Raw genomic sequence first — 19,262 nt, forward strand, 5'->3', positions numbered from 1 at the left:
CTTGAGAGCTTTGATCCCTCTCGGCACTTTATAGATCCAGAGTTAAGATGGATCCAATTCAGTGACTACAATTTAACATCATGGCCTAATCATGAATGATAGTGGCTATGAAGGGTGGGTTGTAGAGAGAGTTAATGAAAATATATAGATATTGGAATGAAGGGGAAATGGCTAGGTTGAAGGCCACCCACTCAGATAAGAAAAATAGATAGAGATCCCATGGCTTGATAGATAAAACTTCACCTAGATATTGTTGGAGTTTGTTTGCCAAGGCTTGATATTGGTGAAAAAAACCCAAAAGACGGGACACTTGAGACATATAAACCAACTAGAAATATCAAAATTAAACAAGAAGGGCCAAAATTGGAATTAACATTGAATCTACTACAAAACCCAATGTCCCATGTTCCCCTAGAGTTTTTCCATCCCTTGCTTCATTGATGAACCATTTGAACCTACAACCTCATTCCTAACAAGATGTTGCATGAGCTAGGAATAATATCCAAGGCATACCATGTATTATGGATTAGATAGGAATGATTTGCAATGACAACTCTTATCCTAATTGCTAAACAAAACCAAGTGTAATTATGATTAAACCCACACAAGTGTGACTCCATGTGATGCATGGGATCCTCAAGGAAAAGAGTCTCAATTATTCTTCAAATAAATCTAATTCTCTTTTTAGCTCTATGTATAACAGGTACAAGCGCTTATTTTTATTTCTACAATTGTATGGCACTATCACCATATAATTATTTTCTTTAGCAAATCTTTTTTCTCACAGACCCGACCCAAGTACAATGTTTTGCAAAATATCTCATGGACCCAAAAAATTAATCCCTTACATTTCATTATCAAATCCCTTCACTTACCATTTTGGCAACTTTAAATTACTCGTCCTATTTACTGACTCAATACACACTTTTGTTCATTTGTTTGTTTGACCTCCAATAAAAAATGATAATAGACTTTAACTTACCTAATCATATAGCATCAGATCAGAATGTTGTTTTTTCAAACCCCTATAGCGTGGCTCTTCCACAATGTCCCCTCTAATCACAATTCATTTATACACCTATTTCATATTTTTGATTCTACATGAACCATGTGACAACAATGACAATTCTCTGATAGGGGATTGACCATGGAACAATGGCTTTCACATAGACCCAACAACTGACTCTACTTCATGCAACTATATATCATAAATCCTTGATAGACATTGAATGACTTGATGGTGATCTCACTTTACAAGAAATATTAATGCCACTTCTTCACACAATATCGTTATACTTCACATGATGATGGCTTAGAGTCTAATTTGCTTGACTACACTCTTTAATCATCTCTTACCTCAACTCCAATGGCTTGATTCCTCACTACGAAAACTCTTCACTTCTCACAGTCTAATGGTTTTTCTATTATCTCGTGATATCAACAATTCCGTGTTTTATCTTTTGTTGTAAATAAATAATAATTTAAATATAGTAATTGATAATTAGTCATAATAAGTCATGACACGGGTAATGACTATTTAGAAGAAGTGCGTTGGGCTATATTTAAAGTCAATCCCTTCATTGTAAAACACCATTTGTCATAACATTTCTTTTATCTTATATATATCTATATATATATATATATATATATATATATATATATATATATATATATATATATATATATATATATATATATATATATATATATATATATATATATATATATATATATATATATATATATATATATATATATATATATATATTCAATATCGTGTATGTGTCATCTGGTATCAGAGCGGGTTTCGCATCCTTCATACTCCACCACGTGTTCTTTGGTCTGTTGTTGAATTGCACTACTCAGCCACCCTCCCTCAGCGCTGAGTCACCTAAGTCGTTGAGTTCGTCATCGTTTCCCACCATAATGTATCTTGTTACCAACACTCCACATCCACAACCACCACCTCATGGTCCCCTACCTTTGCACACCATCATCATCCCCTACCTCTTATGCGCCTAGTTGCTAACCTCTTATTCTGTCATTCTTCCCACCACCCTATTACATCTATTGTTTTTGCCACTTCACAATCTATTCACCATCCGCTTTGTTTTCTTCATCAATTTTCATCTCTCGTGTTCTCATCATTGGTTCTTCTTCCTCACAGCGGCCTCCCACCACCGCAATTTATGACCCCATAATCATACTTTGCACCATCCCTCACAATAGATTCTTATCCCCATCATCTTTTGTGTCGCTCCCTATGTCCTGAGCCATCACAAACCCAATATCGTGTGGTCGTCAACCACCACCTCCTTTCATCGTTCCCCACCCACATCACCCTATCCCCCGCCACTAATGTTGACAAATTGGAAGCTTATTTTTAATAACTATTTTTTTAAATAGTTTTAATATAAATATAATTAGTATAATTTAATTAAATATATTAATTATAATATAATGTATTATATTATGTTAATATATATATATATATATATATATATATATATATATATATATATATATAAAATAAAAATTATAGTTATAATTATTAATTATTAGACTTAATATATATTTTAGATAATATAGTTGTATATATATTTATATTTTTAAATAAATAATTAGAGTTAATTTAACACACACAATCTCGAAGAAGTAAAATCAAGATAGATCAGAAAACATTGTTGGTCACCAAACTATGATGATGAGTGAATTCAGCGAGAAATTGGATGAATTTGAAAAAAACTTACCTAGGATAATGAAAGATGTGAGCAACTGCAAGAGAAACAAAAGAGTTTAGAGAATTAGCTCAAGCAAGATTATAGCACCATTCAGAGGGACCAAGCAGACCTATGAAACTTGGTTAATTAGAATCATAATCAAGTAATGAGTGTGTTTAGCCATAGCATTCAATCAAAGAATAATGCAACCACCTAACAATAATACTCTTCAAATACATCAAACCCATCAAGCCTACATCACATTCTTGAGTCTATGCATTTAGCTGCCATACCAAATCCACAAATCATTATACCGAATCTTCATAATATGATGATTCCAAACCAAATTCCATGATACAAACAACTGGTTTTTTATGAGGTTCATCTATAGGTACATCATAAGGGTCATAATGCCATCCTCCAGCGTTAGAACTATCTCTTCTCACATTTATTTACAATTTTTGTTATATTATGGTTAGTGAGAGGGGTAAAAGATGTTTTGTAATGTCATGTGGCCTAATATGATTTAAATGCATGAAATGGAGCATTTTTTAGATGATTTCAATGTGGAGAGATTATAGGAGGTTGTCCACCTCCTTAACTCCCTCAATCAGCCAAGATCACCACACTCTCTCTCATCAGCTCGAGGCCAGTGGCAACCAAGCAAAACGAGGTCATTGGCAGCCAAGCAAGTGCAAATAAAGAAGATCAAGATCCACCCTACACGATTTTTGGGAGACAAAAATTCCTATTTTCTAGGGAGTTGCTAGTAGCTACCCTCACATGCAAAAGATCTCATTAGGATTCGAACTTTGTTTTCAACAAGGAAGCTATTGAGCTCAAGAACTTGATAATGTTATTTTTTATTGGTTATGTGAAGTATTTGGCATTGATGCAATGATAATGAGAAGTTTCTTATTGGTTAATCACTGAGTTAGTTCCAGAGGGTTGAGGCTCTTGGGTTTGGGCCCAACCCCAGTGGCTTAGGTCCCTCTTATGTATTGATATTTCTTTTTAGTTTAGAGTGCTTATTATTTTTATGCAACCTCTATCTCATCTCTCCCATGGGAGCATGGATGGAAGGATCCACAATCACAGCCCAAAAATACTATGTTTATGATTTCTTGGAAGAAGGTCTATGTTAGTCATCTTGTGTTGCATGTGCTTATTATAGCTTAGAAGTTGATTGTTTGGATAGATTAGAGTTTTTGGCATAGATTAGATGGCATTTAAATTCAACTCGTCTTTTCCACAATTAGTTGTTTCATGTTGTCAATAGATAAAAGGGTATATGCATGTGATGTTGCAGGATTGTTTGGATCTGTAGGCAAGGGGCCTTTCACCATCTCCATCTTGGACTTCTTCGCCCTCTTTTATCAATCCAAAATTATGTCTTCAAAGTTTTTTTCTTGAGATCATTCCCTTAGGTCACCATGAGCAGCTCTCCTAGTGCAAAACAGGCCTTCCAAAGGCTCTGAGCTTGGCTAGGGGTGTTGGCCACCTTTCATCCATCTACCCCAACCTCCATCCACCTTTCCATCCCTTGAACCCATCATTCCTACCTCCTAAACCTTCTCGACAACCTTCCTGTAGCATTACAAGCCTTCCTATAGCAATACAGGGCACCTGTAGCAGCCTCCTGTAACATACATATAGCAGTCTGTTTCACCATATGTTTTGACCTTTGATGCAATTTTGACTTAGTTTAGAAGTAGGTTGACCCCTAGTTATGACTCCATGATCAAGGGAAGCACCTAGGCCATTCCAACCATCATTTTCCTTCACTACAAAATACAATAACATTAGTTTCTTGATCACAGATTTAGCACAAATAGAACATTGATTTATATGCAAGTGTGAGTTAGATAGATGATGAATGGAATCTTGAGTTATGATTTGGTATATTAGCTTCTTGTCTACAAATAGATTTGATAGTTAGATGGTTGATTGCAAGATAATGTAGTTCCCTTTCTACAAGTAGTGTAGCTCTTGTATTTCCATGAATTGATTAAATAGCATTTGCAAATTGAAGTTCAAAAAACATTTTTCTTTTTATCATTAGAGATAGCTTCTAAATTACACCTGCATTAGTTAGTTTCCTTCTAATTCAGTAGAAAGAATGGTCTTGGAGCACTATTGATCAAATGTCCTAGTTGAGGGTGGCATGAGTATAATCTCATCTATTGTGTATATAGCATTGTCACCTCGAAGTTTGTACGAACCTCGAGTTGATAAAGAGTTGAGAAGCCCTTACGAGTTGCAACACTCTTGGTGAAATACTAGGGCTCACCAATTGTCACATACCCCAACCTCCATTCACCTTGTCATCCCTTGAACCCATCATTCTTACCTCCTAACCCTTCTCGGCAACCTTCTTGTAGCATTGCAAGCCTTCATGTAGCAATACTGGGCACCTATAGCATCCTCCTATAGCATACCTATAGCAATCTGTTTCACCATATGTTTTGACCTTTGATGCAATTTTGACTTAGTTTAGAAGTAGGTTGACTCCCAGTTGTGACTATAATCAAGGGAAGCACCTAGGCCACTCCAACCATCATTTTCTTTCACTGCAAAATAGAATAACATTAGTTTCTTGATCACAGATTTAGCACAAATAGAACATTGATTTATATGCAAGTGTGAGCTAGATAGATGATGAATAGAATCTTGAGTTATGATTTGGTAGATTAGTTTCTTGTCTACAAATAGATTTGGTAGTTAGATGGTTGATTGCAAGATAATGTAGTTCCCTTTCTGCAAGTAGTGTAGCTCTTGTATTTCTATGAATTGATTCAATAGCATTTGCAAATTGAAGTTCAAAAAAACATTTTCATTTTTATCATTAGAGATAGTTTCTGAATTGCACCTTCATAAGTTAGTTTCCTTCTAATTCAGTAGAAAGAATGGTCTTGGAGCATTATTGATCAAATGTCCTAGTTGAGGGTGGAATGAGTAGAATCTCATCTACTGTGTATATATCACTGTCACCTCGAAGTTTGTATGAACTTCAGGGTGATAAATACAGTTGAGAAGCCCTTGGGAGTTGCAACACTCTTGGTGCAATACTAGGGCTCACCAATTGTCACATACCAACAAAGTGCAAAGCTCAAATTATTGAAATTTGACGGTAATGAAAAGCGTGATGTAGCATGGTTCAACAAGGTAAAGGAGTATTTTGAGATTTACAATATTGACAACAATCATGAAAAAATTAAACATGTCTCCATGCAGCTTGAAGGCGATGCATATAACTAGTACAAGTGGTGGAAGAGATCAACATATGCAACCAATTGGAATAAATTTAGAGATGATTTCTTTAAACGATTCCAAGGTATCAAAGAAGAAGAATTCTTCACAGAACTCACTAGAATACAACAAAAAGGAAGTGTGGACAAGTATATTGGAGAATGTGAAACACTAGCTACACGAGTACCCATATTATCAAAAAAACACTTTATTTAGTCATACATCACTGGACTTAAACCATATCTCCAAAATGAACTTAAGTTTCATGACATTACAACTATGGATGAAGTAATAGGTAAAGCAAAAGATGCAAAAAAAAAATATCAAAAGAATATCGTTGCTAAAAGTTGAAAGGGTATATTCAGGATGAAGGATTCCCAAAACTATCGATATGGAATCCTACAAGTATCGTTATAAGGCATCAAATAGGAATAGCCTAGCCCTAGACCTAAAAGTTAAAATGGCATATCAAAAAGAACAATCTAATGGTTATAATAGATACAAGAAGTACTCACAATTTTGTTGACACGAATCTTGCAAATGGTTGAATCGTTTCACATATCCAATGTCTAATATGAAAGTGATGGTAGCAAATGGAAACAAATCTAGTAGGAAAATGTCATAAGGTTAAATTATATATTCAAGACTACAATTTAGAATCCTTATTTTATATTGTATCGCTTGGAGTGGATGTGGCCCTAGTTGTCCAATGACTACAAACCTTAGGCACTTACTTTGCCAACCATAAAAAACACTTAGATAGGAATGATGGAAATATATGTTATATGTTTTCAACCACCTCAACTCAAATTGTCTCATTCGATTAGATGGTGAAGTTGGTCTGAAAAGGAGCACCAACATATATAGTGCAAGGTCATCAGATAGAAATATTGGCCTTGAAATTAGTTAACAAAGAACCACTTGAGATTCAAGAGTTAATTCAAAATCACAAGAAAGTATTCCAAGATTTGCCACTGGAGATGCCTTTTGAAAGAGAGATTGAACACATTATTGAAGTCAAAGCAAGCTCAAATCCTATCAACATCAAACCCTATTAGTACCCCCATCATAAAAAACCACAAATCAAAAGGATAATTGAAGACCTACTAAAGTGTGGTATTGTTACACAGTAGAAGTCCTTATGAAGCTTTTGTAGTTCTCGTTCAAATGAAGGATGGATCTTTCTAGCTACTTTTTTATTACAAATGATTGAATAAGATAACAATAAAAACAAATTTCTTATTCCCTTTATAAACGACATGTTGGATGAACTACATGGAGCCAAGTATTTTTCTAAATTGGATTTGAGATTGGGATGCTATCCGATTAAAGAATGGAAGGTATGAACAAGATTGCTTTCCGAACTCATGAAGGACACTATGAACTAAAAGTTATGTCATTTGGAATGACTAACACCCGAACCACCTTCCAAGCAACCATGAATGAAATATTATGACCATACTTCAGGAAAATTTGTGTTAGCCTTCTTTGACGACATTCTTATATAATAAAAAATGGGATGAATATTTGAATCACTTAGAGCAAGTTCTCTCTTCTAGAAACGAACCAATTCTACGCAAAGATGTTGAAATGCACCTTTGAGAAGGAAGTAGAGTATCTGAGACATGTGATATCACATGAAGGAGCGAAGGTAGATCCAAACAAAATTAAAGCAATCACACAGTAGCCAAAGCCAACTAACATTTCTAAATTAAGAGGATTTTTGGGTTTAACAAGATACTATCAAAGACTTATTCGAAGTTATGCTCATATAACTGCAACCCTAACAAACAATTTAAAGAACTCTTTCAAATGGTATGACAAAGCAAAAACATGTTTTGAAACTTGAAGGAAATTATGTCCACTGCGCATGTATTATCAACTCTAAACTTTTCAAAACCTTTTGTAACCAAATGTGATGCCTTCGGTTTTGGAATATGGGCAGTGTTGATGTAAGTTGGTCATCCTATAACATTTGAAAGCAAGAAGCTCAATAAAAGAGTGTCTAAAATCTACATACGAAAAGGAAATGTTCACCATTATATACACATTAGCGAAATGAAGACAACATCTCTTAGGAAGTATTTTTTTGATATGAACAGATCATAATAGTCTTCAACACCTTATCCAACAAAAAACAGTTTCTACAGAACAATAGAAATCGATTGGAAAAATTGCCACTTTTGATATGGAGATATTACATAAAAAAGGAAAAGGAAACATAGCAACAGATATTATCTCCCGAAAAGACAGAGTCACCAGCACTTGCAATTTCAGATTTAGTCCCAAAATGGATCAATGAAATTCGGAGTGTGCAAAAGATCCTGAAACATGTGTTATAATCAATAATCTCTCATAATTCAACCCAAACTCAAAATTAAAGTCCAAAGTTCGCAAGGAATTCCATGATTCACTAGCAATAGGAAGGTTTCTTTAAAACGTACTATAATGCACGCCAACGATTCTTTTGGAAACGGATAAATAACGATATTAAAAAATATGCAACAAAGTGTGATCAATGCCAATGAAACAAAAATGAGGAACAATATGACCCTCAAATTGCTCCATCCCCTAAATATTTCAAACCAAAAGTAGGAAGAAATATTGATGGACTTTATTGAAAGACATGTGTCGAACGGAAAAGACAAAATTCTCATAGTAGTTGATAGACTCGCCAAGTATGCACACTTCTTGAAAATAAAGAAATTAGACTCACAATAACAAATTGTTGAAGTATTTTACAAAAATGACTACAAATTACACAAATTTCGAAAATTGTTAGCAATAAAGACGCTAAATTCCTGGAAGGAAATTTTCAAATAGATAGGAACATACATCAACATGAATTTAGCTTATCATCCTCAAACAAGCAGTCAAACAGAAATTACCAATGAATGTTTACAAGCTTACCTTTGTTGGTATTTAACAAACAAACAAAATAAGTGGTTTCAATAGTTAAACCTCACTGAATGGTGGTACAGTGCTACTTATAACACTTCAACCAAAATGACTCTATTTCAAGCTCTTTATGGTTATGAGCCCCCTAAATGGAAGGAATTCGCCATTATCAAAACAAAATTTCCAACAGTAAAAGATTAATTGGAAGAAACACAAAAAATCTAAATATTGCAAGAAATCTTACAAAACAATTAGCCGACCAACACAGAACAAAAAGAGAATTTGAGGTTAGAGAATGGGTATTTGTTAAGCTTCAACCCTACAAACAAATATTCCTAAAGTAGCAAAGGGAAAATAAAGCGGCACCAAGGTTCTGTGCACCATATCAAATTAACAAAAAGACCAGTCGAGTAGCATACAACTTGAGTCTTCCAAATATATGTAGCATTCACAACGTTTTCCATGTATAGACACCAATAAGCACAGATGACACTCCTGACATTAGATTATGAAGGGAAGATCACTTTAGAACCAAAAGGAATTGTCCTCACCAGGGAAAAGAAATTACGATCACAAGTAATTAAAAAATATCTTATTAAGTGGAAGAACCTAATACAAGAAGTATCTTGGGAGACAAAAGAATTCATCAACAACTTCGTTACCTATGCTTTGAGGACAAAGCATTTTAGATATCATTTTTGGAATTCAACTGCATTAAGTAAGTCATTCACGCATGACCATTTCCATGAGAAGTAGTCGTAACTGACTAATTTCTCATGATTTTTGAATAGTTCACTTAGCACTCATTGCATCGAGTGATGCTCACAGGGGTGCAAGCCCCGGAAGTGATGATTGACACTATGTGATTCATTTCACTAGTTTCAATCCCACTTCTTCACCCCTGTGAGCATCACCCGATGCAATGAGTGCTAAGTGAACTATTCAAAAATCATGAGAAATTAGTCAGTTACAACTACCTCTCATGGAAATGGTCATACGTGAATGACTTACTTAATGCGGTTGAATCCCAAAAATGATATCTAATATAATGCACTACATAAACCCCCTAATATCTAAAGACAGAACATTTTCTCGAGAGAAAAGCAATTTTGTAAATAAATAATAATTATAATATAATAATTAATAATTAATTATAATAAATGGCCATGATTATTTAGAAAAAGGTACCTCGAGCTATATTCACAGTAAGCCCTTCATTATAAAACATCATCTCTCATATTATTTATATATATATAAATAAAATTTATTTTCAATATCATCTGTTTCATCCTCCTCTACATGCAGACCAACCAACTTATTTTCAATATCATCTGTTTCATCCTCCTCTACACGCGGACCAACAAAATCCAACTCAATTATAGACTCGTGTCATTGCAATCCCTTTATGCCTTCATCACAACAATGACTCAGCTCCTTCACCCACTTCCTTGGCCTCTTTTTGGCATGGCTTTAATACAATGTGAGATTTTACATGAACAAGAATACATATGAATGAAAGACTCGATTGGTTCATGCATCCAAATACTTGATTATTAACTACTTCATTAATAGTACTACATTAAATATTCCATTATCACATCATTCTATTAAAAAGTGTTTATTATTCACCTAAAACGTATTTTGTACATACGTAGATTATCTTCAACAATCTTAGAAAGGATGTCACAAACAAATACTCGACATTTGGAGATAAACCATACCATCAAATTCAGTTTGGTAAATTAAGTGAAAAAGACAACCACATGTGACCCAAGAGAACCAAAATTTTGTTTAGATAATTGGGCCAATTGATTGTTGTCTATTAGCCCTGGGCGGTAGTTTTGAAAATATATTATGTATTGAGAGACTCTTTCAATAAGAGTTTGGTATTATTGGCTAAAATATTCAGCATAATGGTTCTAAGGATTTTAAAACTTTGTGGAAACCAACCCAACAACAAATTACTTCCGTAATAGTAACTATTATGTCTGGGGTCTGTTATGGAGTCTAAGATTTTTAGGAATGTTCCTTTGCTATACAAGAAGAAAGCACATCAAGAAAAAAATGTTTTATGTAAGAAGCTTTTCCCATATCTTTATGAAAAAATAGCACATTACTTCTCTGTTAGACTACGTTATAATATTAAAATAAAAAACTATTATCATCTGCATAATGCCATTATATTCAAACTAAGATGAAGCTTGAAAACAATACACCAGGAGAATACCATTCATTGTATGAACTGTGCTTATTGTTCAAAGCCACAATAAGTTGCACACCAATGAAATTGCATATAGACAACTACAACCATCAACGAAAAGGCACAAGAATCCTAACCTAATAACCATCAAGGTCATTGACCAGCATGTTCATGGATAACTAGAGAACATCTGAACTTAATTCAGTATTCTATAATAATTGAACCTGATCCAGTGTTTACAAAATAGCAGATGAAATTGCAATGTGATGAATTGTGGCAGTATATCATCTATCCCAGAACAGAAAAGAAACAAAATAGTTCAGCTCCTATTCTGTGTGCTGCTTTCTCTCGTGCTTACTTCCTGCTCTTAGAGAAAGTAACTTATTACACATTGAATTTCCATTGCTCAAGTATTCGGATCCTCTCTGAAATAAAAAGCTAGGCGAAGTGTCCTATTTTCATAAGTTATATGTGAAGCTGACAGGCCCATCAACTCATGATGATTCTTTACATAAGCTAAAACTTCAAGTACCAATCTACAAAATTGGATGCACGGGAAAATAATATGCAGAAGGCTAGGCCTGTCGAGGCTGAGGTGATAATCCCCTGCATCATACACAAAATAATAGATATCAGAACAAATGTCCTAGCAACTTTCAGCTCAAAACCAAATGTATGCACACGAGGGAATAATTATCCCAGCTCCCACTAATGATACAAGAAATAAAATTTTAATTTCTACAACACATACTTGTTAAAAGAACATGTTGCACTACGGGATCTCTGCAAAAATGTTGCATTTAACCCTGGAAATTTCCATCCAGAAATATTTGAATTAGAGGTGTTCCCTTTCAATTTATCCTGGCATTCTGTTTTCTCATAAATGCCTGGACTACAAGCTTCAGCTGCCTCAGATATACCCTGTACCTCCTGAAATTACAAATGCATATTTTAAGAAGATGAATAACAGCTGATCAAAAATCAAATGAATGATTGCACATTTCAATAAGCTGCAACTGGCTTCCTTAGCGCACCTTCAGACCAGAACCAGAGCGTGTTGCCGGCACTCTCTGTTCTGAAGATCTAGGACTGGAGGAAGACCCCTGAAATGAGAAACTACAAAGCATTAACCAATCTTGAAGAAGATGAAATGCTACAACAAGACAAAGCATTACTTTAATGCACCTTCATAGATGAACCAGAACCCAATGCAGATGGCGCTGGCTCTATGGCTAGAGTAGAGCTAGAGGAGGATGCCTGAAGTACAAGATAGAATTAGAACTACAAATAATTATGGAAGTGCAGAAAAAGTCACTCCAATGAAATCCATATGCCGTTTCCTTCACCTGATGACCTGAAAAAGCGTTAGACACTGCCCTTGAATTCTCTAAAGCTGGCTTAGAGCTGGAGGATACCTGGCACACATGATAAATTTAGTCAACTCTATTCTCATATGAATAACATACCTAATTCGATGGAAAGCCCAGATGATATTACGTTAAACATTTCGTGCAGAAAGAAAAGAAAGAAAAAAATACAAAACAAACTAGAAGAAATTGAATTTTAGGTCTTTACAAATAATATTGACTGCTACAAAAAAATATTATAAGTAAAATAAATATAACAAACATGAAAAGAGACAAGCAGCTTGTAATATCCTAAGAATACAATTATTTTATCGTCAACCAATAGATTTCAACAAACTGTGCAAACATCGAAAGTATATTTCACTAATCCTTGTGTAAATATTTCCGGCTATTCCCTTATTTCCCAATGTGCAAAAAAAAAATACTCCTTGGAAAAGTATATCCCTCCTTTTAGTTTTCCTTCTTGTTTCCAATGAATTTAACTTGATCTCAACGACTGTAAATGGCCAAAAGGTTTTCTGAATTAAATGACTAATATTTCCACAAGTCATATAGCTTTTAGTTTGAAACTTTGACCAGGGAATCCTTAACTCTAAATTTAAAAATGACTATACTCCACACTTGTGTTAAGTTTGTTGACATTTGACACTAAGCAGTAAGAATCCGCAACTGAAAACCAAAACTAATCTGATTGTGATCTGATGTCTACAACATTTGGAATGCACATTTCCTTTGTGTGTATTGTTTATGACACACAATTTTTGCGGACTCCTCTTTTTTCCACTGTCTGCACTCTGCGTCTTTAGCAGTTTTCACCTTTTCTATGTTCTCTCACACTCTCTACCACCTACACCACACAAATTCCTTGCTCATGTTTACCACAAATTGTGACTAATGGTTTCGTCTTTACAAATAGGTTGATAGGGTTCTGAACTCCTCACAAATCTCAGATAAATCTTGAAAGAAGATTGCCTATAAGAAAACACCTTTACTGCTGGATCTCTTTTCTTGAAACCTGCACAAGTGGACCCTCCAAAAGATATCCCTTCAAAACCTAGGCCTCAATACCATGTGAAAATTGTGCAGAAGTAGAGAATCCAGGAAAAAGTAATTCTAAACATCTGTGGTTCTTGTACTGTATAAAAGTTGACAAGGATTCATTGGAGTCTATGAACAGACAATGACAATGACTTTGGATTTCATACAAGACATCTGAATATAAAATGTCTTTTGAACTTGACTTTACAAACAAAATTGGTAGATATGATGCTCCTTTGGAAGATGATGGCATGACACCATGTGTGACTGGTCAGAACAAACACGAGGTTGAGATAAAGTGTCATGTCCCTTCTCAAACACATTTGTAAGAGGGTGCTGCTACACAATTTTGGCTAAGGAAGAGAACCCACAATTTTCGACTTAGGGACTTAGGAGGATGCAATTCAACTTTATTTGGTTGCTAGTGGAATGTGGGGGCCACCCACATGGGAGTTCGAATTGGCCCATTCGAATAGCTTGGAGGAAAAGTCGAATAGGTGGATGGAGGGGCCCACGTGAGGTTAAGGAGGCCCAAGGAGTTATAAGGAGGGAGCAGCTCTCATTTTGGATTCATTCTTACACCTTGCAATCAAAATTACTTGACTGTTAGCTCTGTTGTTTAGCTGAGTCAACCGGCTATTTAGCCACGAATCTCTCAAGCGAGAGATTCAACCTCTACTTCGGGGGACCATTCGTGCCCGCCCTAGAGAGGCAGTTCCATAAGTATTTCAGGAGTTCCGGGAGTGTGTTACAGCACTACCATTCAGCCACAACAGGGAGTGTGTATTTCTGGCTAGCTGGAGAATATGCAAGGGGAGTTTGGAGCTATCAATGATCAAGCATTTGTCGGGAGAGTTAGAGGATTGGGAGAGTAGCAAAGGGCCAGCCTTTCTTGCAAGTTTGGAGCCAACAGAGCCAGCGTCCCAGCAGTCCGATTTACAATTACCTAGGCCTGCGCAGAGAGCCATCACTAGGCTCACGTGGGAGTTGGAGGAAGGAATTGTAGAGCTGGAGCTGGTCGGGAGAAGTAGGAGATCACTTGGAGAGCCATTTGAGGAGGATTGTTGGAGTTGGAAGAGCAGATATTGACAGGATCAGTCACAGCAACAGAATTCGAAATTGGAGGGTCAAGCTGTGAAGAGTCAGTTTTTGAAGGTTGGAACCAAGGGAAACCCTTTCTGGGTTTTTTTGGGTTTTGGGCAAGGATCACACTCCTAAATTTATAGAATTTTCTGGGCAGATCTAAGGGGTCAAACAGAGGTCCCAACTCAACTAGTAGCTAGAGGAGCTAAGAGGAATTTGGGCCAAAATTCCGAGGTCAACATTTGGCCAATTCCTTCGTGGGTTTTTCTGGGTTTAGGCCAAGGAGCAAGGAGCTGAAATCTCATAATTTTCTAAGCACGGGAAGCAGTGATTCCAGCCCTTCAAAGTCAGCAGACATAGCAGTTTTCTAGGGCAACGCAATTAAGTTTGGTGCAGCAGTTGTAGCAGCCTTCAATGCAGCATTTTCTCACCTGAGTTTTGTCATGCTTGTCCATTGAGACAAGCCCAGGTGCACCATTCTATTTAGTTATTGTATTTTCTCCTGAAGAAGTAATAAAATGGCTCACAAGTAATCTATTTCCAGTGTTTCCATGGGTGCTTAATGTATATTTCGTTTTTCTGATTGTTGGATTGTTTGCATGCTTTGTATATCACTTACATTCCTATTTAGGAACATTACATAAAGGGTCTCTTGAGCTGCATCTGACATAACCAGGATTAGAGAAGAGACTATCTTCAAAATGCATATAAGAATGAAGGAATGACGAAGTTTTGGAGTTGGGTGTAACTTTTGGCTTAATCAAGGATGGTCACAAGAGGGCTTTATAAATCTCTGCTCTAATATCCCTGTTGATATCTTTCTTGTAAGGAAAGCAACATCAGTGGACAATTCTGGAGGATGTTTTTTGATATCCAGATTAAAATGTTGAAGAAAAGGAGGCTCTTAAATACCAATTATTCTCAATTCCTTGATTAGCAAGCTGCATAAAGTTGTGGCTTGAATCCTGTGTAATATGGTCACCACATAGTAACTCGGTCAAGAAAAAAGGGAACAGACACAAAACATTGCTAATATGATAGAGTGAGGACAAGTTTTCATGACATGAAATTTTATGGCATTCTAATGATAACCCTCTCTATACGGTCCCAGCCTGTTTGCCTCAGATATAGGATCCAAACCCCATAAGCACAAAGGAGAGAGGTTCACCAAAATGTTTGGAGTTTACTTTTGTATTATAAGTCTTTCAATAATAAAATCTCTTTTGTTTTTGGCAACTCCTCTTTTTATTGATATTTTTGTTAACTCTTGGGGTTTACTCAAGTGTTTACACCATTCTTGGGGGTGTTTCATGTGATGTGGGGTGCAAGGTGTATTTACTACCCTTGGTTATACCGTGATTGACATATTTTATATTCGAGATCACTTACTCATGGATCGATATGCCTTGACTTGATGCTTATGTGATGTACTTTCATATCAAGTTGGAGAACTATGTGGCTTGGTGACATTCTTAATGAGGCATACACATGGAGGTCGGTTGCTTACATGGGAGGATGACCCATTTGGAAGAGGAGCATTGAGCATCTGGGAGGAGGGCAATAAGACCTGGGTAGCATGAGAATACTAGGTCACTTGCATGTAGAATTGTGCTAGATCTAAGGACAATTGGGTTGAGAAGTGATCATTTAGATGTGGCGGATCCAAAGGTGAGCATGGCTTAGGAGGGAGCATTGGAGCATTTGAAGCCTTTGGAGGAGCATTAAACATTTGATATGGAGTGCTCACCTTGGGACCTATTCTTAGTGGACGTGCATACCTTCGTGCTTGATATGTGTCACTTAGTGCTGGAGCACTTCACATGTACATTATGAACTATTTATTATTTAGTTAGGTTGCTTGTTGTGGACATAGTCAAGTTTATTATTGTTGGTCTCCCTTAGCTTTCATATAAATAAAGTCAAGAAAGAGTCTTTTCACTCATCATATCGATCACATACTCGTATTAGAGATGTGATTGCTAGAGCGAGTTTGTCTCCTTCACTTGCACCCTTCATTGTACTTTGTTCTCTATCTTGAGCACTAGGGTTCTTGAGGTTATTCAAGAAGAAAACTAGGGTATGGGTTTACCTTAAGAGGACAAAGGAAGCTAGGATTTAGAAGAAACCCTAGAGTAGCAAAGAGAGAACTTATTCTTGCAGTTCTTGTGACAGAAGGAAAATGGGATTTTATATCATTTAGAAATCCCAGTACTACTTGTAGTGCTTGATGTGGAGAAAATAGATGGAAACTCTTATTTTCTCTAAAATACACATGCCAGCTATGTCACAGTGTTCGTTGGATTTGAACCTTGGAGGTTCCAAATTCAATGAATCTCAAAAAAATTGTAAAAAATTGTTTCAATTCATCAGGTTAAGGGGCATAGAAAAATCCTAGCCGAATAGGTTACGAACCATAAAAATTCAAGTTCATTAGGTCTGAGCCTCAAGGCCAAGTGGCAACTACAGAAAAATTAAAAACCCATGTAAAAATTTGTTTCCTAAATCTAGTCTTGATCCCCAAACTGGAAATAGAACACATACAAAGGGCCTTTGACACAGTTTGTCACTCACAAGTCAATTTGTTTCATGCATTCCAATGTCAACATAATTTGGATTTTGATGGAAGTTCATTACGCTCGAGCCAACTGGCACAAGAAAAACCCTAGGAGAGGAGGTTACAGGGCAAGAAGATTACAAATTCGAAATAAAATCGCATGAATCGATGTTGGGGGAATAAAATCGCACAATCCAGGTTATGGGTTACAGGGTTTAGGTTAGAAGTTATGATTGTGGAATCGAGTCAATGTTATTTATTCTTTCAATATGTTATGCTATAAATTAATATAATATATTTTAAAAATTATCAATTTATTAATACATTGAACCTCTTCTGCGGCCTTCTGCGGCGATCCTCCTGCGGCCTTCTGCGGCGATCCTCCTGCGGCCTTCTGCGGTCTTCTGCGGCGATCCTCCTGCGGCCTTCTGCGGCGATCCTCTGCGATCCTTCTGCGGCTTCGGTGTTACTTCTGCGGCTTGCGGTTCCACAGTTGAGTCGATTCCAATTTCCTTTAGATAAATCTTGTCAAATGGTCGAGCTATCGAGTGATGGTCGGATCAGTATGCACCCGATGCCCTGCGCTGTCGACGCTGCGGGTGCTGGGTCTAAGTGAGCCTCGTCGCTTCTGTTGCTAGCGCACTGGTAAACCAAATTCCGAGCACCGATTGCTGAACGAATCTGCGGGCCTCGTGGTATAGATCTTTTGCTGCGTATAGATCTTCGGATCTTCAGATCTTCGGTGGTATAGATCTTTTGCTGCGTATCTCTTCAGATCTTCGGTGATATAGATCTCCCTGAGCTGCGGCTTGAGCTGCGTATCTCAGCTTAGTTTCGGTGGTATAGATCTTTTGCTTCGGTGATATAGATCTCCCTGAGCTGCGGCGTTCAGTATCTGCGTTTGAATGGGACGTTCGTATCTCTTCAGATCTACGGTTTGGCTTTCGATCTGGTGCAGATCTGCGTAAAATATGGCTCCGAGCTTCGCAAAAATAACTGGTGGCTCATCCGCCTCTGGAGGGCAATCTCCTGCCCATATCGTGAGTGAAGCCCCAGCTCCCACTATCCAAGTGGTCCAGGACTCACTCGATGAAGCTTTGAAGTTCTCCGAAAGTGCCCTAATTTGCCGGTTCAATGGTTTTTGGCCTTGGCTGATAGCACTCCACAATTGGATCTCGGAGGTATGGAAGCCTATTATTTCTGATGAAATTAATATCTACCCCTGTGCTAGAGGTTTCTTTATAGTAGATTTTGAAAATCCTGAAAGCAGACAATGTATTCTAGATTCCGGCCCTTGGTTTTGGGAAAAATCAGGCCTATTCATGAAGCCATGGAACCCATCATTCGATCCCTCTACAGCAGTGATAACCTCAGCACCAGTTTGGGTGAGATTGCCAAGCCTACCCTTGCATCTCTGGAATCTCTCATCGCTAAAAGCCATCGGAAATGCAATTGGGAAATTTTACTGCAGGTGCCCAGAAACAGAGGAATATGCCAGAACCACCTATGCACGCATATGTGTGGAAATGGATTTCAGCGCCGGATTCCCAGCTGAAATAAACCTAACAAGTAAAGACTATGTGTGGAACCAGAAGCTTGATTATGAAAGTGTCCTCTTCAGATGTCGATCGTGCTTTGAGATGGGGCATCTAGCCAAAAATTGCCCAAAAGCCTCTGAGAAAAATTTTGCTAGAAAAAACCACCACAGATCTACATGGTGGGAAGGAGCACAAAAAGAACACTACACTGTCATCAAAGAAGACTATTCTAGAGAAAACTCTGAGTCACAAGAAATCAAGGAAGAAGGAAACAACTCTCAAAGCAAGCAAGGAGAAAGCCCGCCCCAACAAATCAACAGTTATGAAGATTTGAATACCGCAGAAAATAAATCTTCATTTAACAGCAAAGCAGATCTCCTAAACCAAACTTCTCCGACTATAGATCGCGAAGCTAAGACACCAATGTCCCAAGAACCAGAAGAGATGAAGGAGATGCAAGACAAAGGAAGTTGGAAGACCGTAGAGAAAAGAAAGAAAGCTACAACACCAATCTTGCCAAGAAAGACGAGGAGCTAGACAAGTAAAAATTAAGAAAATTGTAGGTCCGATAGACCAATTTGGTCTCAGTGGACGTTAACCATCATCATCATCATC

At 36.8% G+C, this 19,262-nt stretch overlaps 1 protein-coding gene across 2 annotated transcripts in view; it reads right to left on the reverse strand.

Annotated features, from left to right (window-relative positions):
* Nucleotides 1-11,258: 11,258 nt before the first annotated feature.
* Nucleotides 11,259-19,262, reverse strand: part of LOC149222538 (uncharacterized) — a 160,657-nt gene continuing 152,653 nt past the window's right edge. For both annotated transcript variants that reach the window (XM_089385505.1, XM_089385504.1), the window contains 5 exons: nucleotides 12,414-12,482; nucleotides 12,253-12,324; nucleotides 12,102-12,170; nucleotides 11,819-11,997; nucleotides 11,259-11,673 (listed from right to left, as the gene is read on the reverse strand). In XM_089385505.1, the coding sequence (XP_089241631.1) occupies nucleotides 11,643-11,673; nucleotides 11,819-11,997; nucleotides 12,102-12,170; nucleotides 12,253-12,324; nucleotides 12,414-12,482 (420 nt within the window). In that variant the 3' untranslated portion in view covers nucleotides 11,259-11,642. The remainder of the gene's footprint in view (nucleotides 11,674-11,818; nucleotides 11,998-12,101; nucleotides 12,171-12,252; nucleotides 12,325-12,413; nucleotides 12,483-19,262) is intronic.

This window comes from Pinus tabuliformis, chromosome Q (genome assembly GCF_031772625.1).
Source record: "Pinus tabuliformis cultivar Carrire ecotype Pingquan chromosome Q, CPIR1, whole genome shotgun sequence".
NCBI lineage: Eukaryota > Viridiplantae > Streptophyta > Pinopsida > Pinales > Pinaceae > Pinus > Pinus tabuliformis.